Genomic DNA, 24,575 nt, shown 5'->3' with positions numbered 1-24,575 from the left:
ATCCTATTTAACGTCAGCTCGCTGTGAGCCAAGTAATCAAACGCTTCAATGTACCATACTCATTCATTATGTATTATTAAAAGTTACGGCTTTTAGAAAACTTTAGTCAAGATTGTCATCTATGTTCCCAATCCTTCTACGTCTGCGAATTTCAGCTGACATTTGACTCTGCACGGCATGCAGCTGTTCTGGATGATCATTTTGCCATTCAATCAGCTTGTGGGACTGACCGGTCAGATCCCAATAAATACCACGCAAAGACGTGTAAATCCCTTCTCTTCCCTCGTACAATGGAAAGATGATAACCATGAAAGCGGTGAAGAAGATCCAAATGAAACCAACCACAACCCAACCTGTGAAAAACTTCTTCGAAAACACGTACTTGGAGCCATACATCGGCATTGGCCAAACAACCAACATAGCGATACAGAGGAACAGGCACAGATATCCTGCGATCTTGGAAGCCCTTTTCAATCTGTTTTCCTCCTCCTCTTCGAGCTCCATCAAACGGCGATCATCGATAAGGTCTCCGACAATTTCTGATACCTGAGATTTTACTGGTTTCATCTTTTCCCCATCCAGTGAGGAACTTTCGCTTTGATTATGAACAACACTCGAGATTGGTTGAATAGCGTCTTCCAATTCGGGATTCTCATCGACGCTCTTGATAGTTTTTAGCTTTTGCCAGTCGAAATTCTGTGGCTTGAAAATCCAGGTTAAAATTGGAATGAAAACAACTGGAGATAGCAAGGCAACGACATTACCGGTTAGCATGGCATCATCTTCAAAAGTGTTATCGACCGTGATAGATCCGAACTTTTTCTTGGTACAAACCAACCAAGCCATGATGGCCACACCAGTACCAAGAATTGGGGATATTACAACAGCATGCAAATTCTGCTTCTTCGAGAGTAGTGTTAAAGCTGTAGGCAGCACGGCAGAAGAGATGATGACACCCATCAACTCGTAAAGGTAACCCATGGAAATTCCAGCATAGTACAAACCAGTAGCAAAGCCGGACATGGCTACTGAGAATACGACGACAGCGGCATGTGACGTGAAGATCAACTTCTTACCATCCGCTTGTGGATTGACGTAGCCCTTGTAAATATCGTAAGTGAAGATAGATGAGACGGAGATTAGTTCTGCTGACATAGCAGAAGTGACTGCCATGAAGACTAGGATCAAAGTAGCCACTGCACCTCCCTTACCCATCAATGCAGTCGCAGCACTTGGCAATGCCAAACCGGCAGAAACAGCTTCAGAGCTCAGCCTGTTAGGGTAGGTTGGGAAAGATGGTGAAGATTCCAAAGCGAGACAAGCTAAACCCATAGTGGTAGCAGTCAGCCATGGAATAGCAAACCACGCTAAACCACCGAGAACATAACCGGGCAAAGCGGCAGCTGGAGATGATGCGATAGCCTTATTCCAGTAACCATTATCTAGCCAAACGGATCCAAAGTTACCGACAATGTTGATGACGAAGAACTTACCGCCCGATTTCGAATTCATAGTCAAGTAAGATCCATAAGCATTTCCTTCGACTGGGTGATTGATAGCGGCTTGCGTAACCATTTCCCAAATTTTACTAGGTGAACCCAATTCGTCACCTGTAGCGTAAGCGGTGAACGCAAATGTCAAGATGATGACGATAATGGCAATGGTGTGAATGTAATCTGTTAGGAAAGTAGCTTTGATACCACCAAACATTGTGTAGATCATAACACCGACTGGCAGCAAAAAGATACAAGCCACGGTATTCATACCAGTTAAGCTGCTAATAGTTGCTGACCCACCAGCGAGTAACATAGCGGTCACTAAAACGTTTGTTGCAAATGCAAAGAAGATATATACGGCATGAGCTGCAGGACCGTATCTTGCTTTAACGATTTCCAAATATGTGTGAGCCTCCGGAGCCTTTTGCTTGGCCTTAATAGCGATGAATGCGAATAATACAATTTGACACATTGCACCTGCAGCATAGAAGTAAGGACCAGAAACCCCATTCTTGTAAGCCTGAGTTGACGATTGTAATAAAGTGGCAGCCCATGTCCATGATGAGACAACTGCTGCAGAGATCAAACCAGTCTTGACCGAACGACCAGCGGTAGAAAACTCTTCAGATGTGACAATTTCCTTTTGGTACCTGCGCAGGATGAACGTTGTCAAGATCATACCACCGGCGAAAACAAACCCCAGCCCAATGACAACTGCATATCCTGCTCCTTGTGGCAGAGGGATGCGAACTTCAGACATATTGATAATTTTTGGGGGCTTTCATAACTCTCACGCTCAGCATCTCTTAGGGATCAAGCCCTTTTATAATTTATTGGAGTCACTGAGGCACAACCACTTCAACAACCTCATCATCGAGGGTCGAGTAAAATATTCCTTGGCATCTCATATCGCGATGACACATATTGTTTTCCATAGAAATGTGTGCTCTTATCAAAGAATCAGCGAACTACTTTTTTTTTCTTGGTTTTATCTCTTTCCAATCGCGATGACACATATTGTTTTCCATAGAAATGTGTGCTTTTATCAAAGAATCAGCGAACACTTTTTTTTCTTGGTTTTATCTCTTTCCAATCGCGATGGATTTCTAACGATTTATTCAGTTCAAAGAGCTTTACCCAACGAACATTCCTCACAGGTTATCTTGATACATCGAAGCTGAACATGTCATTGCAACAACCAGTTAGAGAGGCAGCCAAGCAATTGGTTGGTGTTTTGGAGAAGTTCCCAGCCGAAAGAATAAGACACATTGTATCGTTCAAGAGCTCACAAATCGGAAGATTCAAGAGAGTAGCCGGACTAAGTGGTACTGATGGCTGGAATGAGAGTAAGAAGGCATCGATCGATGAGATAAAAGATATCATCAGTAGAACATCGGCGCCATTGGGTTTACAGAAGGATCTGTTGAAGAAAATGCAAGCTGCTATACCGGAGGATAATTTGAGTGAACAAAGTATCAAAGAACAAATCAGGGCATTGAATACTTTGATGAGTAACAAATATAAGACTTATTATGATGTTGGTGATAAACTGTACAAACCTGCAGGTAGACCAAACTATTATCAAAGAATTCTGGATGAAGTGCAAGGTAAGCAGAAGGAGACATTCTTTTCAGCTTTCAGGACCGTTGTATTTGGTAAGTGAAATGATTACACTTGTAAATAGGCTATTTAGCAAATTCAATATTTATTAGATGACCATTCCATGAGTAAGTAGGTCCGAGTTTATTCCTCATCGCAGTAGCATCTTCGATGGAAGAATATTCGACGAATGCCAAGTGTCGTACATCAACAAGACGAATTTCAACCAACGATGACGAGTGAAAGAGTTCTGTAATAGTTTCTTGTGTTGTGGCGTGGGGCAAATTCTGCACCAGTAGCACCTTGTTAGGTGGGTTCCCACTAATAACAACATCTTTGATCTTTCTTGGTTTCACTTCCACAGTCGTATCCTTGAACTTTTCGATGGCTTTACGAATTTCTCCTTCATCAAGACCCTTGCCTCGTAGTTTACTCCTCAGTCTCCTCAACTTTCTACGTTGTCTCGCTACCGACAAATCAGACTTTTTACGTCTCTTCAACACTGACTGTAATAGATCCTGATTTATTAGTGCCAATCCAAGCAACGAGTTCTTTTCTGCAAACTGAATATCCACATCACGACCACCGACCTTCAGCTGCTGAAACTTCTCCTTGAACTGTGCTGCATGCTGGTCATCGATGAAAGTGATAAAACATTGGTTTTCCAACTTGACAGATCTGGAAACTTCAACTATACCAAGATGGGTATCTAGCAATTGCAAATTTGCGTTACCTATCGTTTCATTTCTTGGCAATGGAATGGAGGAATTCACGTATTTGTTATCGTTATCGATGTGCTTCAACAGTAGTCTAATAAAATTCGTATTACTACGTGGACGTCTCGGTAGATTCCTCAAATACAGTGTGTTCAATTGCATATATGTATAACCACTAGTTTGGTTCCTAAGTTTTGAAATAAAAGAATTTTTGTTTTAAAAGTAATGAAATCTTAATAACCACACTAAATAAGGCCAAGGACTATAAAATTAATACAAAGTAAGTTGAAAATTGGTTAAAGATCAACTTATTTCTTAGCAGCCTTAACAGCAGCCTTGGTAACCTTACCAGCCTTGTCAGTCTTGACGACAGACTTGATGACACCGACAGCGACGGTTTGTCTCATATCTCTGACGGCAAATCTACCCAATGGTGGGTAGTCAGTGAAAGCTTCAACACACATTGGCTTGGATGGGATGAATTTGACCAAAGCAGCATCACCGGACTTTAGGAACTTTGGAGAGTCTTCCAACTTCTTACCGGATCTTCTGTCGTTCTTTTCCAACAATTCGTCGAATCTACAAGCAATGTGAGCAGTGTGACAATCCAAGACTGGAGAGTAACCAGCAGAGATTTGACCTGGATGGTTCAAGACGATAACGGTGGCGTTGAAAGATTCAGAAGCCTTTGGTGGATCGTTCTTGGAGTCACCACAGACGTTACCTCTTCTAATTTCCTTAACGGAAACGTTCTTGACGTTGAAACCAACGTTGTCACCTGGCAAACCAGCTTCCAATTGTTCGTGGTGCATTTCAACGGACTTGACTTCAGTGGTGACACCGGCTGGGGCAAAAGTAACAACCATACCTGGCTTGATAACACCGGTTTCAACTCTACCGACTGGCACAGTTCCGATACCACCGATCTTGTAAACATCTTGCAATGGCAATCTCAATGGCTTGTCGGTTGGTCTGGCAGGTGGCTCAATGGAGTCAATGGCTTCCAACAAGGTCTTACCCTTGACGACACCAGACTTGGTCTCCTTTTCCCAACCCTTGTACCATGGAGCGTTGGTGGTAGCTTCAATCATGTTGTCACCGTTCCAACCAGAGATTGGGACGAATGGAACATTCTTTGGGTTGTAACCAACCTTCTTGATGAAGTTAGAAGTCTCCTTGACAATTTCTTGGAATCTGGATTCGTCCCATTTGACGGAGTCCATCTTGTTGACAGCAACAATCAAAGATCTAACACCCAAAGTGTAAGCCAACAAAGCGTGTTCTCTGGTTTGACCATCCTTGGAGATACCAGCTTCGAATTCACCAACACCACCAGCGATAATCAAAATAGCACAATCAGCCTGGGAAGTACCAGTGATCATGTTCTTGATGAAATCTCTGTGACCTGGAGCATCGATAACGGTAACTTGGTACTTTGGAGTCTCGAACTTCCACAAAGCAATATCGATAGTGATACCTCTTTCTCTTTCAGCCTTCAACTTGTCCAAAACCCAAGCGTACTTGAAAGAACCCTTACCCAATTCGGCGGCTTCCTTCTCGAACTTTTCGATGGTTCTCTTGTCAATACCACCACACTTGTAAATCAAGTGACCGGTGGTAGTAGACTTACCGGAATCGACGTGACCGATGACGACAACGTTAACGTGAGACTTATCTTTACCCATTTTGATAATCTATTGTACTGGACAGACTAAAACAGTGAAAAAAGAATTAATAGAAATATGAGAATTGAAATGAACTAAAGAATAGATGGATCATCAAATTTATAGATTTCCCATCACTCTTATACGGTAATATACCTGGCTCCCACTTTGAAATTGGTGAAAATTTTTCATTGCCGACTCTGGGCCACGCGCCCCTGAAAAGAAACTAGGTTGCCTGGCTATGCGGTGTGCGGGTCTTACAGCCGCTGATTTCGTCAGAATCTCATAGAAGCGCTACGGCGGCCAGGCGACGCGACCGACGCAGGGAGCCAGATTGAATTTTGAAATTTTTCACAACGAAAAAAAATTGACGTTGTTTGGATGTACTGGTGTGTCCTGAGGATGAAAAATAAAACAGTCACAAAACAAATGCATGAGTCGGCGGCTAATTGATGTAATTGCTTCCTATGACGTTTTGCGGGTTACGTACCTAAAATTGCTCTAGTTGTCGCTACCGTTGGTTGTGGCGGTACTGCGTACTTCAAGACTGTCTATGATATCGTTTTGACGTTCCATATCCCTTAAGAAGTCTTCTCGACTACCTCTGGTACCATTCAATGATATGGGGCCGGATCTCTTGCCCGGTTGAGCGATCTTCTTGAGAAACCTCCTCCATGCCGGTTCTTGATCTGTAAACTCCCAGCGTGGTCGCTGGGAGTTTACAGGGTTGAAATGGGTTCTGACTTTCCCATATAGCCATCTTCTCCCACCGTATTCTACCAGGAAGAAAACTGCAAATATCCCGACAAAGATCCCTAGTAGATTCACTTCGTTGCTCTTGTTGGAAGTCGGACACGCGTACAAACTCCGGACTTCAAAGAAATACGAACAGTCGTGTAAACTACCGATATATGTGATCTGTGCTTTGCTGGAGAGTTCCTTATCGCATACAAAATTCAATAGAGTAGATTTGCGATCGACTCCGTTGGGACACTTGTCGCCATTTTGGTACTTCAAAGTCAGTTTCTTGGACCGTAGTAGTGTGGGCGTCGTAGCAAAATCTCCTATGGATATCAATTGATGGGTCTTTGGATCTTGGTAGAATGCACCTGTAGTGTTGGTTAAATGTGTCTCTTCGTCCTTTGTCACGGGGCTGGAACATACTCCTATTGTGAAGTTTGTATTGTATCCCCATCCAGAGACCAACCAACGGGTCTTTGAAGGGTCGCTACTACGGCTTTTTCCTCCATCTTTTAGTTTGTTTGGTGTGGATGACAGTTGTGAAAGATCAATGTAGGTGCCGGTTGCGGGATTCATCACTGCACAGAATAAATCATCTTCATCGTTCTCTAAAACACTCAGATCATCACTGTAACGTCGTAAACATACAACAGTGGTACACAGCGATAGTAGGATGGTAATGAGCGCTAGCGACTGTCTTTTGTTCATTTTCGCTTTTCCTTACCAGGTGTTTATTGATCTATACTGGTAGGTTTTTAAGGTTCACCGCGCCTTCTAATAGCTGCCATAGCAATAGGGATATATCAAAGGGTATATGGGGATATATAATATGGGGGGGTTGTTGGCTTTAGCAAGTTTAGGAAGTATTTGATTGAAACCATAAATCGACGAAAAATTAATATGATCGAATTAGTTAACTATAGCTCTCAACCCTGTCAAAGTACTTGTAACTGCGGTGACAAGTGTCAGTGCAGAGAAAAGGAACATCATAACTGTGGTTGTGCTACTGGTAAATGTACCTGTGGGACTAAACAGTGATTCTTTATGTATACATGTTGTTTAGTTATGTTTTTTGATTAGGTTTAGTTAAATTTTATGAATGAATGCTTTATTTTTTAGACAGAAATTCAAAGAGATATGGTACATCCTTGGCAACAGTCTTGGCTATCGTTGCGTTTTGAATCCACTTGGGTACATTTCCTCCGGCATCGCTAGTGGTACACATTAACCATTCCAGCTCTTCTGTCGTATAATCGTAACATAGTCGCTCTACACTGGTATAGTATGCCGGTGTGTGGTTTTTTTCCATAGAGCTCTGTTTCATCGGTATGTCTGCATTTAACGAGACAACCATTGAAGTCTCAATACCCGTGGTGGAGTCTGTGAAGGGTTCGATTGGATATACCCATTCGTTGAAATCTCTAATCGACAATGGTTTCCCCAGGTCGTATTCTAGATTAACAAGCACCCAGCCGGATTCAGTTATTTCTAGTACTTCGTAATCACTCAACACTTCGATGTACTCTTTCTCCAGTCTAGATCTCTTTGATCTATCTTTCAATTCCCACTGACCGTCCTTTGCCCGCTCACTACCATTCAGATAGTATACTATTCTTTCATAAGTTGCCTTATCAACCTTGTGTTTCGATCTTCTACTCAACCAGTACTCAGATCCGTGACTCTTTGAGTACGTTTGCACTTGAAACTCTTGCCCATTAGCATTCTTAAACTTGTACAACTTGCCCTTTTTCCACTCTTTTTCCACATTACTGGCCATCGCTTGGGCCACCTTTAACACGTCATCCTTCGAAATTGGTAGATCCGCTCTCTTGCAGGGACTTGCTTCCAGCTGGAACACCATATCGAAGCTAATTGATTGACCACAATTCGATGAAACATTCGTATTATCTTTAGAGATGCTTCAATCTGATACATTTTTAGTTTGGAACTCGGGTAACGAAGACGCGAAGATCAAGAATTTATTTATACACACTTATGCTCGATGTGATCCATATTGATCATCAGAAGCTCTACTAGTATCAAGGATCCGATCATGAGCTCGATTGTAAGCAGTGGTCAAGGTACCTCAGTCTCGGTGCTGAGTACGGTGCTTAAAGCTGAGAGTTCTTCAAGTGGAGGATGTGTGTCATGTGGGGAAACACCTGCTTGTCCTCAGTGCGCTGAGGACGAAAACTGTGTTCAAACAGAGCTTACTTGTACTCAGTGTCCTACCACGAGTTGTGTGAAGAAAAGTGGCTCCTCGTTGAACTCTTCTAGTGGTAGTAATAATGGGAAAGTCGTCGGAGGAGTCGTTGGCGGAGTTGTAGGTGGAGTTGCATTACTTACAATACTACTTTTGTTCTTCCTTTATAAACGGTTCTGGAAAAAGAAGCTCAGAGAGAGAGCTGAGAGGGCAAAAGCTACTAGTGACTCTTATTTTATGGAAGATAATGAATTGGGCGATGCTGACAGTTTTAGTAGTGACAACAGCGATTACGAAGAAAATGAGGGTCAAGGTGCGCTACGGGAGTCCAACGTTGTGGACCACGAAACGTTTGCTTCAAAGAGACTGCTTTCAAGTGGAAACGGCAGCGATCGTCATAGCACAATCACCGTGCAAACAAGAGCTTCTAATATACTACCAGTTGCCTATATCCCTGGTGTAACAAGTGGAAGGAACAATGGAGCCCCAACATCTTCTCGCTTATTCCGAGGTCTCAACACTTCACATCTAAACACAGCGGGCGACATGCGTTCACATATCACTTTGGGATCTTCAATCTTAGGTGGTATCGAGGACGACGATGATCAATCCACGACCCACGAGGCGGACCGTCGTGCAGCTGACAATTACTCGCAAGAAAATCTCACTACAGCGATCCGGGCCAAGCCCAAATTGGTGCAGATCCAGGAACAAGAAGAAGATGAGCACGGCGATACCGGCTACCAACACTCGTCTCCAACGGACGACGACGACGACGCCAACGAAGATGACGACAATGGCAGTTTCATACTCGACGTAGGAATTCACGACCGCAACGAGGCCACAACTACCAACGATGCCAATGGAACGACGCCAGGCCACCCATTCGAGGAGAGCTTCTAGGTGCCCAAATGAGATTTGCCTGCGTGTTTCTCTGGCTTTGGCTCTCGCTCGGGAAAAAATTAGTGATTTTTTTCTTTTACACGAGTGGAAAGAAGTGGAAAAATTCTCAACAACCGGTAGAGGGCGCCACCATTACGCAGATTAGTGGTATTCGGATCAGGTTTGTCGGATAAATAATGAAAAAATGGTTTAAAAGGGGTTCGCATAGTTTCCTCTTGACTATAATTCAATTTAAGCTCAAGAAGTGAATTTGAATTTTGGTTCTGATTCATAGCGATCAATTGCACCAAAGTAACAAGAATAAATAATGGTTGAATTCACGGATATTGATAAGCTAGCGATCTCTACTATGAGATTGCTAGCAGTGGATGCTGTCTCCAAGGCCAACTCTGGTCACCCAGGTGCTCCATTGGGTATGGCTCCAGCTGCCCATGTCTTATTGAGACACATGCGTTTGAACCCAAAGAACCCAGAGTGGATCAACAGAGACAGATTTGTTCTTTCCAACGGTCACGCCTGTGCCTTGTTGTACAGTATGTTGCACTTGACCGGTTACGATTTCTCTATTGAGGACTTGAAGCAATTTAGACAATTGAACTCTAAGACCCCAGGTCACCCTGAATTCGAATTACCAGGTGTTGAAGTCACCACTGGTCCATTGGGTCAAGGTATCTCCAACGCTGTCGGTATCGCTATCGCTCAAGCCAACTTCGCCGCTACTTACAACAAGCCAGACTTCACCTTGTCTGATTCCTACACTTACTCATTCTTGGGTGATGGTTGTTTGCAAGAAGGTGTTTCTTCTGAAGCTTGTTCTTTGGCTGGTCATTTGCAATTGGGTAACTTGATTGCTATCTACGATGACAACAAGATCACCATTGATGGTGCCACTGATGTCTCTTTCACTGAGGATGTCTTGAAGAGATACGAAGCCTACGGTTGGGAAGTCTTGACCGTTGACAACGGTAACGAGGATTTGAACTCCATCTCTGCTGCCATTGAGAAGGCTAAGCAGTCTAAGAATAAGCCAACCTTAATCAAGATGAGCACCATCATTGGTTTCGGTTCTCTACACGCTGGTTCTCACTCCGTTCACGGTTCTCCTTTGAAGGCCGATGATGTCAAACAATTGAAACAAAGATTCGGTTTCGACCCAGAACAAAGTTTCGTTGTCCCACAAGAAGTTTACGACTTTTACCAAAAGTCTGTTGCTCAACCAGGTGCCAAGTTGAACGCCGAATGGGATCAACTATTCGCCAAATATCAAAAGAAGTATGCTCAATTAGGTAAAGATTTGGCTAGAAGACTAAGTGGCAAACTACCAGAAAAGTGGGATTCAAAGTTGCCAACATACACTCCAGCTGACAGTGCTATCGCTACCAGAAAGCTATCCGAAATGATCATCGAAGACATCTACGCTGAATTGCCAGAATTGATCGGTGGTTCTGCCGATTTGACCCCATCTAACTTGACCAGATGGAAGGAAGCAGTCGATTTCCAACCACCATCCACTGGTCTTGGTGACTACTCCGGTAGATATATCAGATACGGTATCAGAGAACACGGTATGGGTGCTATCATGAACGGTATCTCTGCCTTCGGTGCTAACTACAAACCATACGGTGGTACTTTCTTGAACTTCGTCTCTTACGCTGCTGGTGCCGTCAGATTGTCCGCTCTATCTGGTCACCCAGTTGTTTGGGTTGCCACTCACGATTCCATCGGTTTGGGTGAAGATGGTCCAACCCATCAACCTATCGAAACTTTGGCTCACTTCAGAGCTATCCCAAACTTGGGTGTCTGGAGACCAGCTGACGGTAATGAAGTTTCTGCTGCTTACAAGAATGCTTTGGAATCTACTCACACTCCAAACATCATTGCTTTGTCCAGACAAAACTTGCCACAATTGGAAGGTTCTTCTATTGAGAAGGCTTTGAAGGGTGGTTACGTTCTACAAGATGTCGCCAAACCAGACGTTATCTTGGTTGCTACCGGTTCCGAAGTCTCTCTATGTGTTGAAGCCGCTAAGGTCTTGAAGGAAAAGAACGTCAACGCACGTATCGTCTCCTTGCCAGACACTTTGACTTTTGACAAACAACCAGAAGAATACAGATTTTCTGTTCTACCAGACAACGTTCCAATCATGTCCGTCGAAGTCCTAAGTACCTCTGGCTGGTCCAAATACGCTCACCAATCTTTCGGTCTAAACAGATTCGGTGCTTCCGGTAAGGCCGCTGACGTTTTCAAATATTTGGACTTCGTCCCAGAAGGCGTCGCTTCCAGAGCTGAAAAGACCGTTTCTTTCTACAAGGGTAAGGACGTTGTCTCTCCATTGAGAACTGCCTTTTAAATGGTGAAAATATTCCAATCCGATAACATAAGAATCTGATACAGGTATCTTGTATATCATTATATAAAGAGTGCTTTTCACAAGGCCATACTATCCTTAAATAAATTATCGATTTTGCTATGATTTACATTTACTCTTATTTATCCTATCCTCTTCATTTAACGCCACATAAAGTATAATCATGCGAACTTAACAATAATTTCGAGCAGATAGCTAGAAAATACAAAACAAAGTAATAAACATGACGATACAGCCCAAGATCTCAGTGGCATTCGTTTGCCTTGGTAATATATGTCGTTCTCCAATGGCTGAAGCGGTTTTCAAGCATGTTGTTAAAGAGCAGGGCGTTGAAGATCGTTTTGATGTGATTGATTCATTTGGTACTGGTGGATGGCACACAGGCGAAAATCCAGATCCTCGTAGTACAGCTACTTGCCGTGCTCATAAGGTGCCAGTTAATCACAAGGCACAACAAATTCGTGGATCTCACTTTGACAAATTTGATTATGTTATCTGCATGGATGAATCAAACTTTCGGAATTTACAGAGATTGAAGCCTAAGAACTCCAAGGCTAAGGTTCGCCTTTTTGGAGAATGGAATATCGATGGGAAATATAGAAAGATTGTTGATGATCCATATTATGGTGGTGATGATGGGTTCGAATACAATTTTAAACAAATTGCTTACTTTAGCGAACAGTTTTTAAAGCAAGAACTATAGCCGATGAAGAACGTCTCTTTACACATCAAGATCATTAATATTAGAAAGTATATACATATCTATTGATACTGATAATTTTGCTAGAAGATTTTTTCGAAATCTTCCTCTTTGGGTACAACATCATTATTACAACGCCTTGCTAACCAACTACCCTGATAGTCGAAATATCTCCATGATTCTTCTTCTGCTTGTAGCATTCCCGGTGGAAGCTTTTCGACCTCTTTGTAATACCAACAGCGATCGATTTTGTTGAACTTCCACTTTCTATTCTTTGATAATTCTCTTGCCGCGAGAAACTGGTCATAAGTTCCTTGGTAATGATAAAATATGAAGAAAAGTGTGTCAAGGTCGAATTTTGTGAAGATTCTTGCCAGTGATGTTCTGGAATATATGTCCTCAGTCTTCTTCACTGATTCTGATTCTGAATCCTGTTCCTGGTTCGAGCTCCCGGCTTGTTTGCCCTTATACGTCTGCTGTTGATCATTCGGCTGGCCTTGACCGCTTCCCACCGGATAGACAAATCTGATGGGTTCATTGGGGAAGAATATTGACGTAGGATGGGGCAAAGAAAGTGGCTTTCTATAAAAATGAGGAGAATCCGCGTCTAGTGAATCAGGACAATTCAATAAGGACGACTCCACTTGTGCTATCATTTGTTCAGGCATCTCTTTGTATGGTTGCATTAGGGGCCTTTTCGAGTTAAGCCAAAATTTCAGCTCTTCCCCGAACAATGGATTATTGAATGCATCGTTTTCTTTCAAATCACGCTCGATTTGTTCATTTATCTGTTCGCTCTTATCCGTTGGAAACTGCAATTCTTCCTCATGATGCCCGTTATTCAATTCTCTTTTCTTATGAGAGCTCGACAGATTAGCAGAATCTGGAGTAGGTGATTGCGGAGCAGCTGGGCCCGGCGTACCACGAGTGGAGGTGCTTGCTGTAGATGAAGCTGTTTGTGTCTTCTTCTTTGGAGAACGTTCCTGCTTCTTTGCCTGCTTGTTATTATTTGTAGTAGTGGTTGTGGTCGTGGTAGTAGTAGTAGTAGTGCTTCCAAGTGCCGGAGCATTGCTAGACGTTTGAATGGTGGTTGACGAAGACACCTCGTTGTTTCCATCTTGTGCGGGCTTGCTTTCACATCCCATATCTTTATACAAGGTGTCGTACTCTATGAAGTCGGGATCGGCGTTATTCTCAAGATAATACTTGATATCTTCCTGATAGCGTTCTACAGTTTCTGGCTCCATTTCATTGTTCTGCAATAGTCTCAAAACGTTTTCCAAGTTGTGAATATGAAACTCGTGTCTCTCCACTTGTTCTTGCTCCTCCTGAGCTTCAAGGCTCTCCACCTGTTTTTGTAACTCATCCAAACACTCTTGTATAAAGATGAACTGGTCTCTCTTCTTCAATTCACGAGGATCTTTTATAATATCAGGATTTGTCAATGCTTCGGTGGAGAATTGCTTAGTTTTCATAAGCTTTTCGACAGACTTAAATCTTTCCATCCCGCTTTCAATCAATCGTCTGTTCTCCATCAGAACATCCTGTTTGTCCTTCACATCCTCTTTACTCAACCAGGTCTTGATTTGGTCCCTGTGTTTCTGCAGCTTCTTAATCTCTCTCTTCAAATCAGCCTCCAACTTCTCTCTATGAGAAGTATTCTCTGGATCCGTTGATTGAAACTTCTCATAAGCATCTTCAAATTCAATGAGACCTTCCTTGACTTTTTTCAGTAGTTTATCGATATCCTGCTGCAACTTTCTTTGTGACATCTTGTAAGTTTCTTCAATGATATGTCTTTATCTTCATACGCGTAGTAAACTTGACCTAATGCACTTTTCCAAGTCTCTTGCGCGGCTCTCAGTCAGTGAAATAAATCCAAAATTTCTAGCAGATGATACTATAAGACAGCACTCGTTAAGACAACACTATTAGGACTCAGATTCAATATCTTTGCTACTATAATTCAAGTTAAATGGCTATTGTAGTTGGGCTCAAAGGGCTAAGAAAGACAAGAAAAGTCGCCAAACTACGTCGAAAATGATTTATAGATTTTTCATCAAAAACCGAACTTTTGATCAAATTTCAATGATATTCAATGAATTTCGCTAACATTTAACAAATTTACAGCAGCTTGCAGCGAACTAACCTTCTGGATTGACATTTTGAATGTCTTGATGCGCTGTTCTTCTGTATAATGTAGTTTAGTAGCGTAGACTGTTTTCTCTTACACTTCCCGAGGTGTATAGCCGTTATGACTCGTGTTCCCTCGGGATTTTCAGTACTGCTCACGCACCTTGGAAGCCTTTCGACGATTCATCAAGTAATCGAGCAGGGAATCAGTCATACTAACAGCGCTTCGAGCGACATTTATAACAAGTAGTTGTTTTTGACATTTAATAATTATTCGATACCACTTATCCAACTTAGAACTCTACACAAGTCAATCGCACTGCTATGTCGGCACAGAAGTGGATTGAAAAGTTGGACAACCCAACGCTAAGTGTTCTACCACATGACTATCTACGTCCACAGCAGGAGCCTCTCAGCGAGCAAGAGACTTACTCAATCTTTGTTCCGCAACTAGATACGCTAACTGGCCCACTAACCGATAAAGCGGCCATTGCCTTGAGTGTATGGTCAGCTTTACTGTACAGATTGACTGGGGATGATGACATTGTTCTCTATCTATCAGAAAATAAGGTGCTAAGATTTACTATTCAACCTACCTTCTCCTTCCAAGAGCTTTATAATACCGTTGTTAAGGAATTGAACAGTCTACCTGAGTCCCAGAATGTTTCCTTTGACCAATTGGCCGAAAAGGTTGCAAAAGATCAAGATTTGGAAAGGTGCCCGCAACTATTCCGTCTAGCCTTTTTGAAGGACCAGCCAGATTTCCAATTAACTCATTTCAAGCATCATCTAATCGATTTGGCCCTAAATTTGTCAAATCAACCAAATGGCACGGTTTTAGATATAATTTACAACAAATTGCTGTATTCTTCAGATAGGATTTCCATCCTTGCTAGCCAATTTCTGCAGTTTACTTCTCAAGTGGTTCATGATCCTTCATCGTGCATTACAAAGGTATCATTAACGACACCATCTTCGTCTAAAGTCCTATTCGATCCAAAGGCTGACCTGGGATGGTGCGATTTTGTCGGTTGTATACATGATATCTTCCAAGACAACGCAGAGAAATTCCCTGAAAGAACCTGTGTGGTGGAAACTCCACCTCTAAACTCCACAGCCACTCGGTCCTTCACATATCAGGACATCAATCGCGCATCGAATATTGTTGCCCATTATTTGATCGACACTGGAATCAAGAGAGGAGATATCGTTATGATTTATTCTTCCCGTGGTGTGGATCTTATGGTCTGTGTCATGGGTGTGCTCAAAGCAGGCGCCACTTTCTCTGTCATTGACCCAGCTTACCCACCAGCAAGACAAACCGTTTACTTAGGTGTGGCTAAACCTCGTGGTTTGATCGTGATTAGATCTGCAGGTGAGCTGGATCAACTAGTTGAGAACTACATTACCAAGGAGTTAGATGTTGTTTCGCGTATCCCATCAATCGCTATTCAAGAAGGCGGTTCCTTGCAAGGCTCGCTCGGTGAAGCAGATGATATACTAGCACCTTACAAAAAGTTGAGAGACACACGTACTGGGGTTGTTGTTGGCCCTGATTCAAACCCAACGTTGTCATTTACATCTGGTTCAGAAGGTATTCCTAAGGGTGTTCTTGGAAGACACTTTTCCTTAGCATACTATTTCAACTGGATGGCAAAGCAGTTCAATCTTTCGGAGAATGATAAATTTACCATGTTGAGTGGTATTGCACACGATCCAATTCAAAGAGATATGTTTACACCACTCTTCTTGGGTGCTCAACTATATGTTCCTACGCAAGATGATATTGGTACGCCAGGGAGATTGGCTGAATGGATGGGTAAATATGGCTGCACTGTAACACATCTAACCCCTGCAATGGGCCAACTTTTAGCAGCTCAGGCTACTGCTCCGTTCCCAAAGCTTCATCATGCGTTCTTCGTTGGAGATATTCTAACCAAGCGTGACTGTCTGAGGTTGCAAACTCTAGCGGAAAACTGCCGTATTGTCAACATGTATGGTACCACTGAAACCCAACGTGCTGTTTCGTATTTTGAAATTAAATCAAGAGCTGAAGATCCAAACTTTTTGAAGAAATTGAAAGACGTTATGCCAGCTGGTAAAGGTATGTTGAACGTTCAGTTATTAGTTGTAAACAGAAACGACCCAACTCAGCTTTGTGGTATCGGTGAAATCGGTGAAATTTACGTTCGTGCCGGTGGTCTAGCCGAAGGATACCGTAGACTACCAGAGTTGAATAAGGAAAAATTCGTCAATAACTGGTTTGTTGAACCTAATCACTGGGATTACCTCAACAAAGACCAAGGCGAACCTTGGAGAAAATTTTGGTATGGCCCAAGGGACAGACTTTATAGAACTGGTGACTTAGGTCGTTACCTACCAGATGGTAACTGTGAATGTTGTGGTCGTGCCGATGATCAAGTTAAAATTCGTGGTTTCAGAATTGAGTTGGGTGAAATCGACACTCACATTTCTCAGCACCCACTTGTGAGAGAAAACATCACATTGGTGCGTAAGAACAGCGATAATGAGCCAACCCTAATCACTTTCATGGTTCCTAGATTCGATAAGCCTGAAGAACTGTCCAAATTCCAAACAGAGGTTCCTGAGGAAGTCAAAAATGACGCGCTAGTCAAAGGCCTGCTCGGTTATCAATTATTGGCGAAGAATATCAAAGAATTCTTGAAAAAGAGATTAGCATCTTACGCCATGCCTTCTTTAATCGTGGTCATGGATAATCTACCTTTGAACCCTAACGGGAAAGTCGACAAACCAAAATTGCAATTCCCAACCAACAAGCAACTAAGCTTAGTGGCCCAAAATACCAGTACAATTGTTGACGACTCAGCATTCACTCCTACCGAGCGTGAAGTTCGTGATTTGTGGCTCGATGTTTTGCCAACCAAACCAGCATCTATCTCGTTAGAGGACTCTTTCTTCGATCTAGGAGGCCACTCGATCCTTGCTACACGTATGATCTTCTCTTTAAAGAAGATTTTGAAGGTTGATTTGCCTCTAGGAACTATTTTCAAATTCCCAACCATCAAGGCATTCGCAGCCGAAGTTCAGCGAGTAAGAAACTGCGAAGCACCCTCAGCTGATGAAAGTGAAACTGCATTTGCATTTGATTATGCCAAGGATGCTCAAGAGCTAGCGAGGTCGTTACCTGAGTCTTATTCGTCGCGCGAGCCGTTTACTTCACCATCAAAGGCTCCGGCCAAGTCTAGAATAAATTTATTTGTTACTGGTGTGACCGGTTTCTTGGGTTCATATATCCTAGTAGATCTATTGAACCGTAAGACGCCAAACTACGAATACAAAGTGTATGCCCATGTTCGTGCCAAAGATGAAAAGGCGGGTCTAGATAGATTGCGTAAAGCAGGTGTTGTTTACGGTGTATGGTCTGACGCATTTGCTGATCGTATTGAAGTTGTTCTAGGTGATCTATCAAAACCACAATTTGGATTATCTGATGACAAATGGTCCAAGTTGAGTAACGAAATCGATGTCATTGTGCATAACGGTGCTTTGGTCCATTGGGTTTACCCATACGTTAAATTAAGAGATGCCAACGTCATCTCAACCATTAATGTTATGAACCTCGCAGCTTCAGGAAAAGCCAAATTTTTCAACTTTGTCTCTTCTACTTCCACTCTGGACACCGAACACTACTTTTCTCTATCTGACAGGTCAGAAGCACAAGGCGGCACTGGAGTACAAGAGTCTGATGACTTGATGGGTTCGGCCAAGGGTCTTGGTGGTGGATATGGTCAGTCTAAATGGGCTGCCGAGTACATCATTAGACGCGCAGGTGAAAGAGGTCTACGTGGCTGTATTGTAAGACCCGGGTATGTTACCGGTGCTTCGAAGAATGGTTCATGTAACACTGACGATTTCTTGTTAAGAATCTTGAAGGGATGTTTGCAATTGGGAAAGATTCCAGAGATTGATAACACTGTTAACATGGTTCCAGTGGATCACGTTGCTCGTGTAGTGACCGCTACTGCTTTAAACCCCCCTAAGGACAATGAATTCACTGTGGCGCAGGTTAACGCTCACCCACGTATCGTCTTAACCGATTATATTGCGCAGTTGAAGAAATATGGTTATGATGTTGAAGTGGAGAGCTACGAACAATGGAGAAAAGACTTGGAAAAATCAGTGATCGAGGAAGGTCAGGATAATGCCTTGTTTCCGCTTCTACACATGGTACTTGAAAACCTGCCAGAAGGTACCAAAGCGCCCAACCTTGATGACAGAAATGCCGTAGCATCATTAAAGAAGGACACAGAGTGGTCTGGCGAGGACGTTTCTTCTGGTAAGGGTGCTACTAGTGAACAAATTGGCATCTACATTGCATTTTTGCGCAAGGTTGGATTTTTACCAGCACCAAGCCGTGAAGTTAAGTTGCCTGAAATTAAATTATCGGCTCAGCAACTTGAGCTTGTTGCCTCAGGAGCCGGTTCTCGTGGTAGTTCCGCCACTGCATAATATAGTGAAATATATATTTACCTAAATAATAAAAACCCATTTTAATTATTAAACAAGAATTGCAAATCATCCGGCGTTAATCTATTGATTGCACTTTCATCCTGATTGATGGTAGCATTGATCATGGTTGCCTTCTTTTCTTGTAATTCAATGATTCTCGATTCGATACTATCCTCAATACAGAATCTCGTGATCTTGACTGGTCGATACTGACCTATTCTGTGTACTCTATCACCACTTTGCCATTCTACACTTGGATTCCACCAAGGATCAAGTATAAAAACTTGTGAAGCTTCGCACAAGTTCAGTGCGACACCACCTGCTTTCAAACTGACGAGGAATACTTCACAGTGAATGTTGTCCATGAAATATTTAATTGTTTCATCTCTCTGTGTTGGGGACATACTACCTTGTAATTTGACTGTTTGAAACCCTGCCCTTTTTAACCTCCATTCGACTAGATCAAGCATACTGGTAAATTGTGAGAATACAATTGATTTGATAGTTTTCTGGTCGCTTCTCAAATGGTACAGCTCTTCAACAAGTGCTTCGATCTTAGTAGAGGATCTCCAATTGCCCTGCATGTTAAGACGACTGACAATACTTTGTTTCTTGAATGATTCGAGATCGACTTCGAGTGCTGTCTGTGAAAGATCAATACTGAGACCTATATGGCACACAGGGCAGGTCAAGCGGTTATTTTCTTCCATGAAAGACTCAACGTATTCTTTGATGCACAGTCGGCAAAATTTGTGATGACATTTCGATTCGATAGGTTCTTCTGCTTCGTCATCGCAAAGCTGACATATGATGAGGCCTGACTGAGCTGCTCCCGTTTTCAGCCGCTTGAGTACTAAATCTGGGTGATCTGCGAGTTGTCTCATCCTTGTAATTAACGTAAAGATGTTGGCATAGTTGTTTAACACAACACCTTCTTCGACATACGAATTGTACTTCCGCTGAACGTCCATGTACAAACTCTTGTACAAGTCCTTTTCATGTTCATTGAAATAATCTCTTCTCACAGTGACTATTCTTGGAGGCAACCCTAAATCATCTGCTCTTTCAACCTTTGTCCTTCGCAGCATAACATCTTTCAAAAGTAGTTGAATATTATTCAGCGAGTCAAGTCCAAGTCCTTGGGCACCAAAATTCTGGATATTTTTCAGCATAAAATGGTTGAAGAAACTTCTATGCTGCATAAAGACATGCCCACAAAGGTCACAATGCATATTATCAGTAAACTTCCACTGTTCAGAGCTACAATCGCAATTGAAACAAAAGTATCGAGAAAATGGTTCGACATTAAGGAATCGTATTAGTGAGTACATCTCACCAATTCTATTTTGTAAAGGTGTACCAGTGAGACACCACCTTTTCTCCGTTTGTAGTTCATTAACCGCTTTGGCCGTATTACTGGTCCTATCCTTGATGTTATGTGCCTCGTCGAGTATCACACGATAAAATCGCATATTATGCAAGAGTGAACGTTCTTTGACAAGCCCATTTTTACGTCTAAATCCATACGCTTGTTTACGATAAACAGACTCGAGGACAGAGTAAGTAGTGAGAATAACGTCTATACCTTCGAGTTCTTCTGGATCGCCCGTCCTGGCCGCGCCATGGAACAAATACGTCTTCAGTTTCTTGTTAGTGTGTTGCTCAATTTCATTTTTCCATTGCATAAGAGCGACCGTCGGTGCAACTACGAGTGAAGGTCTTTTAGAGAGGTCATTCATCAGCAGGGCGATTGTCTGAATAGTTTTCCCCATACCCATTTCATCGGATAGGACTCCGCCATTGTATTTGCTATTTTCTTGTTGAATAAGCCAGTGCAGCCCTTCTAGTTGGAAAGGCAACAGTTTGACAGACATCCCATCCGGTTGTGGGGCTTTCACAGGTTTTGGACGTGGTTTTTCCTGTAACTCGGTGAATACGTGCGCCAGCTGAGGATGGTGTTGAAACATTCTCTGAGTACTACGTTCATAACGGGACACTTTTTTCTGTTCATCGGTCATCTTCGGTTTCTTTGGTTTCTTTGCCGCGCGCTTCTTGGCAGGCTTCTTACGCTTCTTGCTAAGAGGTTCATCATCGTCTTGTGAAGAAGTGGAAGCCGGCGGAGCCGGCTTCTCTTCTTCTTTCGCTTCTTCCTTCACTTCATCTGCTTCAACCTCACTCTCACTCTTGACTTCAATATAATCTACATCGGGTTCCTGTCCCTTTTCATCTTGTCCTTCATCATAATCCACCTTCTTCCTCGACCTCCTAGTCCTTCTCAAAAAGCCACCATCCATTATACTTCAACCTGTGTTCAACTGCTAGACCCTATCAGTTATCTCTATCAGTTCATTCCCTTGCACCCCCCCCCCTTAACGCTCGTTACTGAAGCGAAAAATTTTCTGTCTAAATTGCCAGGCAATGCAATGCGCGACGATGCGCGATCGAGGAGGCCAAGAAGAGAACCCAAAAGAAGCTTTGCTGCACGTTTGTTCGTTCGTTGTTTGTTCTTGATTCTTATTTCTTGCTCGTTCTGTCTCGTTCTCTCTTTTGGTTGCCGGTTGTTTCTCCGGATCCTGCGTAATTGGTGTTTTCTTAATCAACTTCTTCAACTTCTTCAACTTTTTCAACTTTTTCAACTTCACTTCTCAGAATATTAATCCGACAAAGATGGAAACAATGTTGGCAGCGCCAGCTGCTCCTCCTGAGCAGGATTTTCAATTGGACCCTTTAACTCAGTCGACTGCTGAAACCTGGTTATCGATAGCTTCTTTGGCCGAAACGCTCGGCGATGCCGACCGTGCGGCCATGGCCTACGATGCTACTTTACAATACAATCAAGCCTCTACCAAGGCGCTGACTTCGCTAGCGCATCTCTATCGCTCGCGCGATATGTTCCAAAAGGCAGCAGAACTTTACGAAAAAGCACTTGCTGTTAATCCTGAATTATCCGATGTTTGGGCTACTTTGGGTCATTGCTATTTGATGCTTGACGACTTGCAGAAGGCCTATAATGCTTATCAGCAGGCCTTATACCATTTGAGTAACCCGAATGTTCCTAAACTATGGCATGGGATTGGTATTTTGTATGATCGCTATGGTTCTTTGGACTATGCGGAGGAAGCGTTTGCCAAGGTACTTGAATTGGACCCGCATTTTGAAAAAGCTAATGAAATTTATTTTAGACTTGGAATCATCTATAAGCACCAAGGGAAATGGAACCAGGCATTGGAATGTTTTCGTTATATTTTGCCCCAGCCTCCTGCACCTTTACAGGAATGGGATATTTGGTTTCAATTGGGGAGTGTACTTGAGAATATGGGCGAATGGCATGGTGCAAGGGAAGCATACGAGCATGTTCTGTTACAAAATGAACATCATGCAAAAGTGCTACAACAACTTGGGTGTCTCTACGGCATGAATACAGTGCAGTTCTATGACCCACAAAAAGCGCTCAATTTCTTACTCAAATCATTGGAAGTTAACCCATCAGATGCTACGACGTGGTATCACCTCGGTCGTGTGCATATGATTCGGAGCGATTACACTGCAGCATACGATGCTTTCCAGCAGGCGGTAAATCGCGATTCGCGCAACCCTATCTTTTGGTGTTCTATCGGTGTGTTATACTACCAAATATCACAGTACAGGGATGCACTCGATGCTTACACCCGTGCAATTAGGCTCAATCCATATATCAGTGAAGTCTGGTACGACCTTGGGACATTGTACGAGACCTGTAATAACCAACTAACAGATGCGCTTGACGCTTATAAGCAAGCTGCGAGACTGGATCCTGAAAATGTACATATTCGTGAGAGGTTGGAAGCATTAATGCAACAACTGGCAGATAACGGAGCTCAAACTGCTGTTCAATCAGCTGATGGGTCTCAGCAGCCTCAAATTGGGGCTCCTCCACCTATCATGTTGCAACCAACGTTGCAATCCACAGATCAAAGTAATCCGCTGAATGTAAGACCTCCAGCCACTACGCTATATGCAAATGGGCCACTGCCACAATACGCCGTGGCTGTACCCCAGCAATCGGCTCCAACGATGTTACCACCTCCTCCTCAACACCAGGCTCAACCGATGTACCACCAGCCCATGATTCATCCAAGTCAGCCTTCAATGATCACTAACGTAAAGAGTGTAAACGCAATGGGGCCTATGATCCCACAAAAAAGACCCATGGATGGATCGATTCACACTTTGGTGAACGCGGCGGTTTCTACAGTAGCAAACGAACCATCAACACAGGTACCAACTCTACCAACCTCTCAAAAGACAAGCACAGAACCGCAACAGAAGAGACTCAAGACTAAGAAATCACCAAAGGCTGCAGTGGCCAATCTGAAGATACGTTCAACTACGGTTAAGGACAAGGAACAGGAGAGGGAAAAAGCTGCGAAGCAAAAGGCTACTAGTACGGCTGACAGTGCTGCTACGATAACCGCACCAGGATCTGCAGCGCCAGAAGTACCGACAACTAACCAGGTCCCTACACCTGACGAGGTAAAAGCGGCAGCTGTAGAAGCAGCCGTCGAGGCTAAGGACAAAGAAGCTGTAGCGCAAATTGCTGCACCCGACGCTGCTGCACCAGAGGCTACCGCACCAGAGGTTACCGCACAAGAGACTACCGCACAAGAGACTACCGCACAAGAGGCTACGGCACCAGAGGTTGCGGCACCTGAGGCTGTCGTACCACCAATGGAACCTGTAGAGAAGGAGATCGAGATGGAAAAGCAAGAGGAAGAGCAGAAACCTGTTGAATCAGAAACAGTGATTAAGCCAAGTGCGGAAGCTATTGAAAAATTACAAGAAGAAGCTAAACTTCGCGAAGAAGAAGAACGAGAAAGATTGGAAGTACAATCACAACCGGAAAATTCAAATGTGGCAAGAGAAAATGTGGTTCGACAGATAGAAGAGGACGAAAATTATGATGATTGAGACAATTGCCCAGTATACACCTAAATATTACGCATGTAAAAATATCTATACTATCATTCCTTCTCCACAATCTCATCAAGAAATGCCACTATCTGCGTGAGCACTTCATCTTTAGCCGGCTCAGAAACCATACCTGTAGATGTTAGTATCGCAACGAGAGCTATTGAATTTCAATTGAACATACTTAGTGCCTTGGGCTCAACTTTGGAGAGAATTCTGGTGAAGTTCGTAGAATTGGACGATCGTATCTCCGAAGAAATCATTTCTCTAACCTGATCAATCCAGCCATCTTGCAGTAACACTTGATTCAATTTATTGGAAATGCTAAATGTTAGTTAGTATTTCATCCCATTCTTGTCTTAACGAACTAGTCCATACATTTCGTAGTTGCCCGTTTCTACCAGGTATCGTTGTATCTCAGCCTTGAGCTGAGAAGAGTCATTTGACATCCCACTTTACAATGGCTAATGCTTCTTCGATGAACGCCTATCCTCTAGCTTTTTAAAAGAACTTGTTTAACAAGTTGAAGAAAATTGATCTGATCAAGAACAGCAAGACAACGCAAAGAATAGTAAACAACGTCAACGGTCCAGTATATTGGACGAATACGGTGC

General features: G+C 43.0%; 15 protein-coding genes across 15 annotated transcripts; 7 read left to right on the top strand and 8 right to left on the bottom strand.

Annotated features, from left to right (window-relative positions):
- Window positions 1–102: 102 nt before the first annotated feature.
- On the bottom strand, window positions 103–2,256 carry DUR3 (Dur3p; the record flags this gene model as incomplete). The annotated part of the gene is made up of 1 exon (XM_003680574.1): window positions 103–2,256. The coding sequence occupies one exon, from the start codon at window positions 2,254–2,256 to the stop codon at window positions 103–105; it is 2,154 nt and encodes a 717-aa protein (XP_003680622.1).
- Window positions 2,257–2,679: 423 nt separating this feature from the next.
- CBP6 (Cbp6p) lies at window positions 2,680–3,159 on the top strand (the record flags this gene model as incomplete). Its single annotated transcript, XM_003680573.1, has 1 exon — window positions 2,680–3,159. One exon carries the CDS (start codon window positions 2,680–2,682, stop codon window positions 3,157–3,159), a length of 480 nt encoding a protein of 159 aa, XP_003680621.1.
- A 22-nt stretch (window positions 3,160–3,181) lies between these two features.
- MUD1 (Mud1p) lies at window positions 3,182–3,973 on the bottom strand (the record flags this gene model as incomplete). Its single annotated transcript, XM_003680572.1, has 1 exon — window positions 3,182–3,973. The coding sequence occupies one exon, from the start codon at window positions 3,971–3,973 to the stop codon at window positions 3,182–3,184; it is 792 nt and encodes a 263-aa protein (XP_003680620.1).
- Window positions 3,974–4,119: 146 nt separating this feature from the next.
- TDEL0C05190 (elongation factor 1-alpha) lies at window positions 4,120–5,496 on the bottom strand (the record flags this gene model as incomplete). Its single annotated transcript, XM_003680571.1, has 1 exon — window positions 4,120–5,496. One exon carries the CDS (start codon window positions 5,494–5,496, stop codon window positions 4,120–4,122), a length of 1,377 nt encoding a protein of 458 aa, XP_003680619.1.
- Window positions 5,497–5,976: 480 nt separating this feature from the next.
- MRL1 (Mrl1p) lies at window positions 5,977–6,924 on the bottom strand (the record flags this gene model as incomplete). The annotated part of the gene is made up of 1 exon (XM_003680570.1): window positions 5,977–6,924. The coding sequence occupies one exon, from the start codon at window positions 6,922–6,924 to the stop codon at window positions 5,977–5,979; it is 948 nt and encodes a 315-aa protein (XP_003680618.1).
- A 192-nt stretch (window positions 6,925–7,116) lies between these two features.
- Window positions 7,117–7,254, top strand: TDEL0C05170 (uncharacterized protein; the record flags this gene model as incomplete). Its single annotated transcript, XM_003680569.1, has 1 exon — window positions 7,117–7,254. The coding sequence occupies one exon, from the start codon at window positions 7,117–7,119 to the stop codon at window positions 7,252–7,254; it is 138 nt and encodes a 45-aa protein (XP_003680617.1).
- Window positions 7,255–7,324: 70 nt separating this feature from the next.
- TDEL0C05160 (uncharacterized protein) lies at window positions 7,325–8,077 on the bottom strand (the record flags this gene model as incomplete). The annotated part of the gene is made up of 1 exon (XM_003680568.1): window positions 7,325–8,077. One exon carries the CDS (start codon window positions 8,075–8,077, stop codon window positions 7,325–7,327), a length of 753 nt encoding a protein of 250 aa, XP_003680616.1.
- A 192-nt stretch (window positions 8,078–8,269) lies between these two features.
- OPY2 (Opy2p) lies at window positions 8,270–9,322 on the top strand (the record flags this gene model as incomplete). Its single annotated transcript, XM_003680567.1, has 1 exon — window positions 8,270–9,322. One exon carries the CDS (start codon window positions 8,270–8,272, stop codon window positions 9,320–9,322), a length of 1,053 nt encoding a protein of 350 aa, XP_003680615.1.
- A 307-nt stretch (window positions 9,323–9,629) lies between these two features.
- TDEL0C05140 (uncharacterized protein) lies at window positions 9,630–11,672 on the top strand (the record flags this gene model as incomplete). Its single annotated transcript, XM_003680566.1, has 1 exon — window positions 9,630–11,672. One exon carries the CDS (start codon window positions 9,630–9,632, stop codon window positions 11,670–11,672), a length of 2,043 nt encoding a protein of 680 aa, XP_003680614.1.
- Window positions 11,673–11,913: 241 nt separating this feature from the next.
- Window positions 11,914–12,393, top strand: LTP1 (tyrosine protein phosphatase LTP1; the record flags this gene model as incomplete). Its single annotated transcript, XM_003680565.1, has 1 exon — window positions 11,914–12,393. The coding sequence occupies one exon, from the start codon at window positions 11,914–11,916 to the stop codon at window positions 12,391–12,393; it is 480 nt and encodes a 159-aa protein (XP_003680613.1).
- An 80-nt stretch (window positions 12,394–12,473) lies between these two features.
- NOT5 (CCR4-NOT core subunit NOT5) lies at window positions 12,474–14,162 on the bottom strand (the record flags this gene model as incomplete). The annotated part of the gene is made up of 1 exon (XM_003680564.1): window positions 12,474–14,162. One exon carries the CDS (start codon window positions 14,160–14,162, stop codon window positions 12,474–12,476), a length of 1,689 nt encoding a protein of 562 aa, XP_003680612.1.
- A 685-nt stretch (window positions 14,163–14,847) lies between these two features.
- Window positions 14,848–19,014, top strand: LYS2 (L-aminoadipate-semialdehyde dehydrogenase; the record flags this gene model as incomplete). Its single annotated transcript, XM_003680563.1, has 1 exon — window positions 14,848–19,014. The coding sequence occupies one exon, from the start codon at window positions 14,848–14,850 to the stop codon at window positions 19,012–19,014; it is 4,167 nt and encodes a 1,388-aa protein (XP_003680611.1).
- A 41-nt stretch (window positions 19,015–19,055) lies between these two features.
- Window positions 19,056–21,308, bottom strand: RAD16 (DNA repair protein RAD16; the record flags this gene model as incomplete). Its single annotated transcript, XM_003680562.1, has 1 exon — window positions 19,056–21,308. One exon carries the CDS (start codon window positions 21,306–21,308, stop codon window positions 19,056–19,058), a length of 2,253 nt encoding a protein of 750 aa, XP_003680610.1.
- Window positions 21,309–21,681: 373 nt separating this feature from the next.
- Window positions 21,682–23,961, top strand: CYC8 (transcription regulator CYC8; the record flags this gene model as incomplete). The annotated part of the gene is made up of 1 exon (XM_003680561.1): window positions 21,682–23,961. One exon carries the CDS (start codon window positions 21,682–21,684, stop codon window positions 23,959–23,961), a length of 2,280 nt encoding a protein of 759 aa, XP_003680609.1.
- Window positions 23,962–24,014: 53 nt separating this feature from the next.
- SUS1 (Sus1p) lies at window positions 24,015–24,410 on the bottom strand (the record flags this gene model as incomplete). The annotated part of the gene is made up of 3 exons (XM_003680560.1): window positions 24,015–24,094; window positions 24,146–24,285; window positions 24,340–24,410. 3 exons carry the CDS (start codon window positions 24,408–24,410, stop codon window positions 24,015–24,017), a joined length of 291 nt encoding a protein of 96 aa, XP_003680608.1.
- Between the last annotated feature and the right edge of the window lie 165 nt (window positions 24,411–24,575).

The sequence above is a fragment of the Torulaspora delbrueckii genome, chromosome 3 (assembly GCF_000243375.1).
Source record: "Torulaspora delbrueckii CBS 1146 chromosome 3, complete genome".
Classification (NCBI taxonomy): domain Eukaryota; kingdom Fungi; phylum Ascomycota; class Saccharomycetes; order Saccharomycetales; family Saccharomycetaceae; genus Torulaspora; species Torulaspora delbrueckii.
The sequence above is the reverse complement of the archived record's forward strand: the minus strand, read 5'-3'. Positions and strand labels throughout refer to the sequence as shown.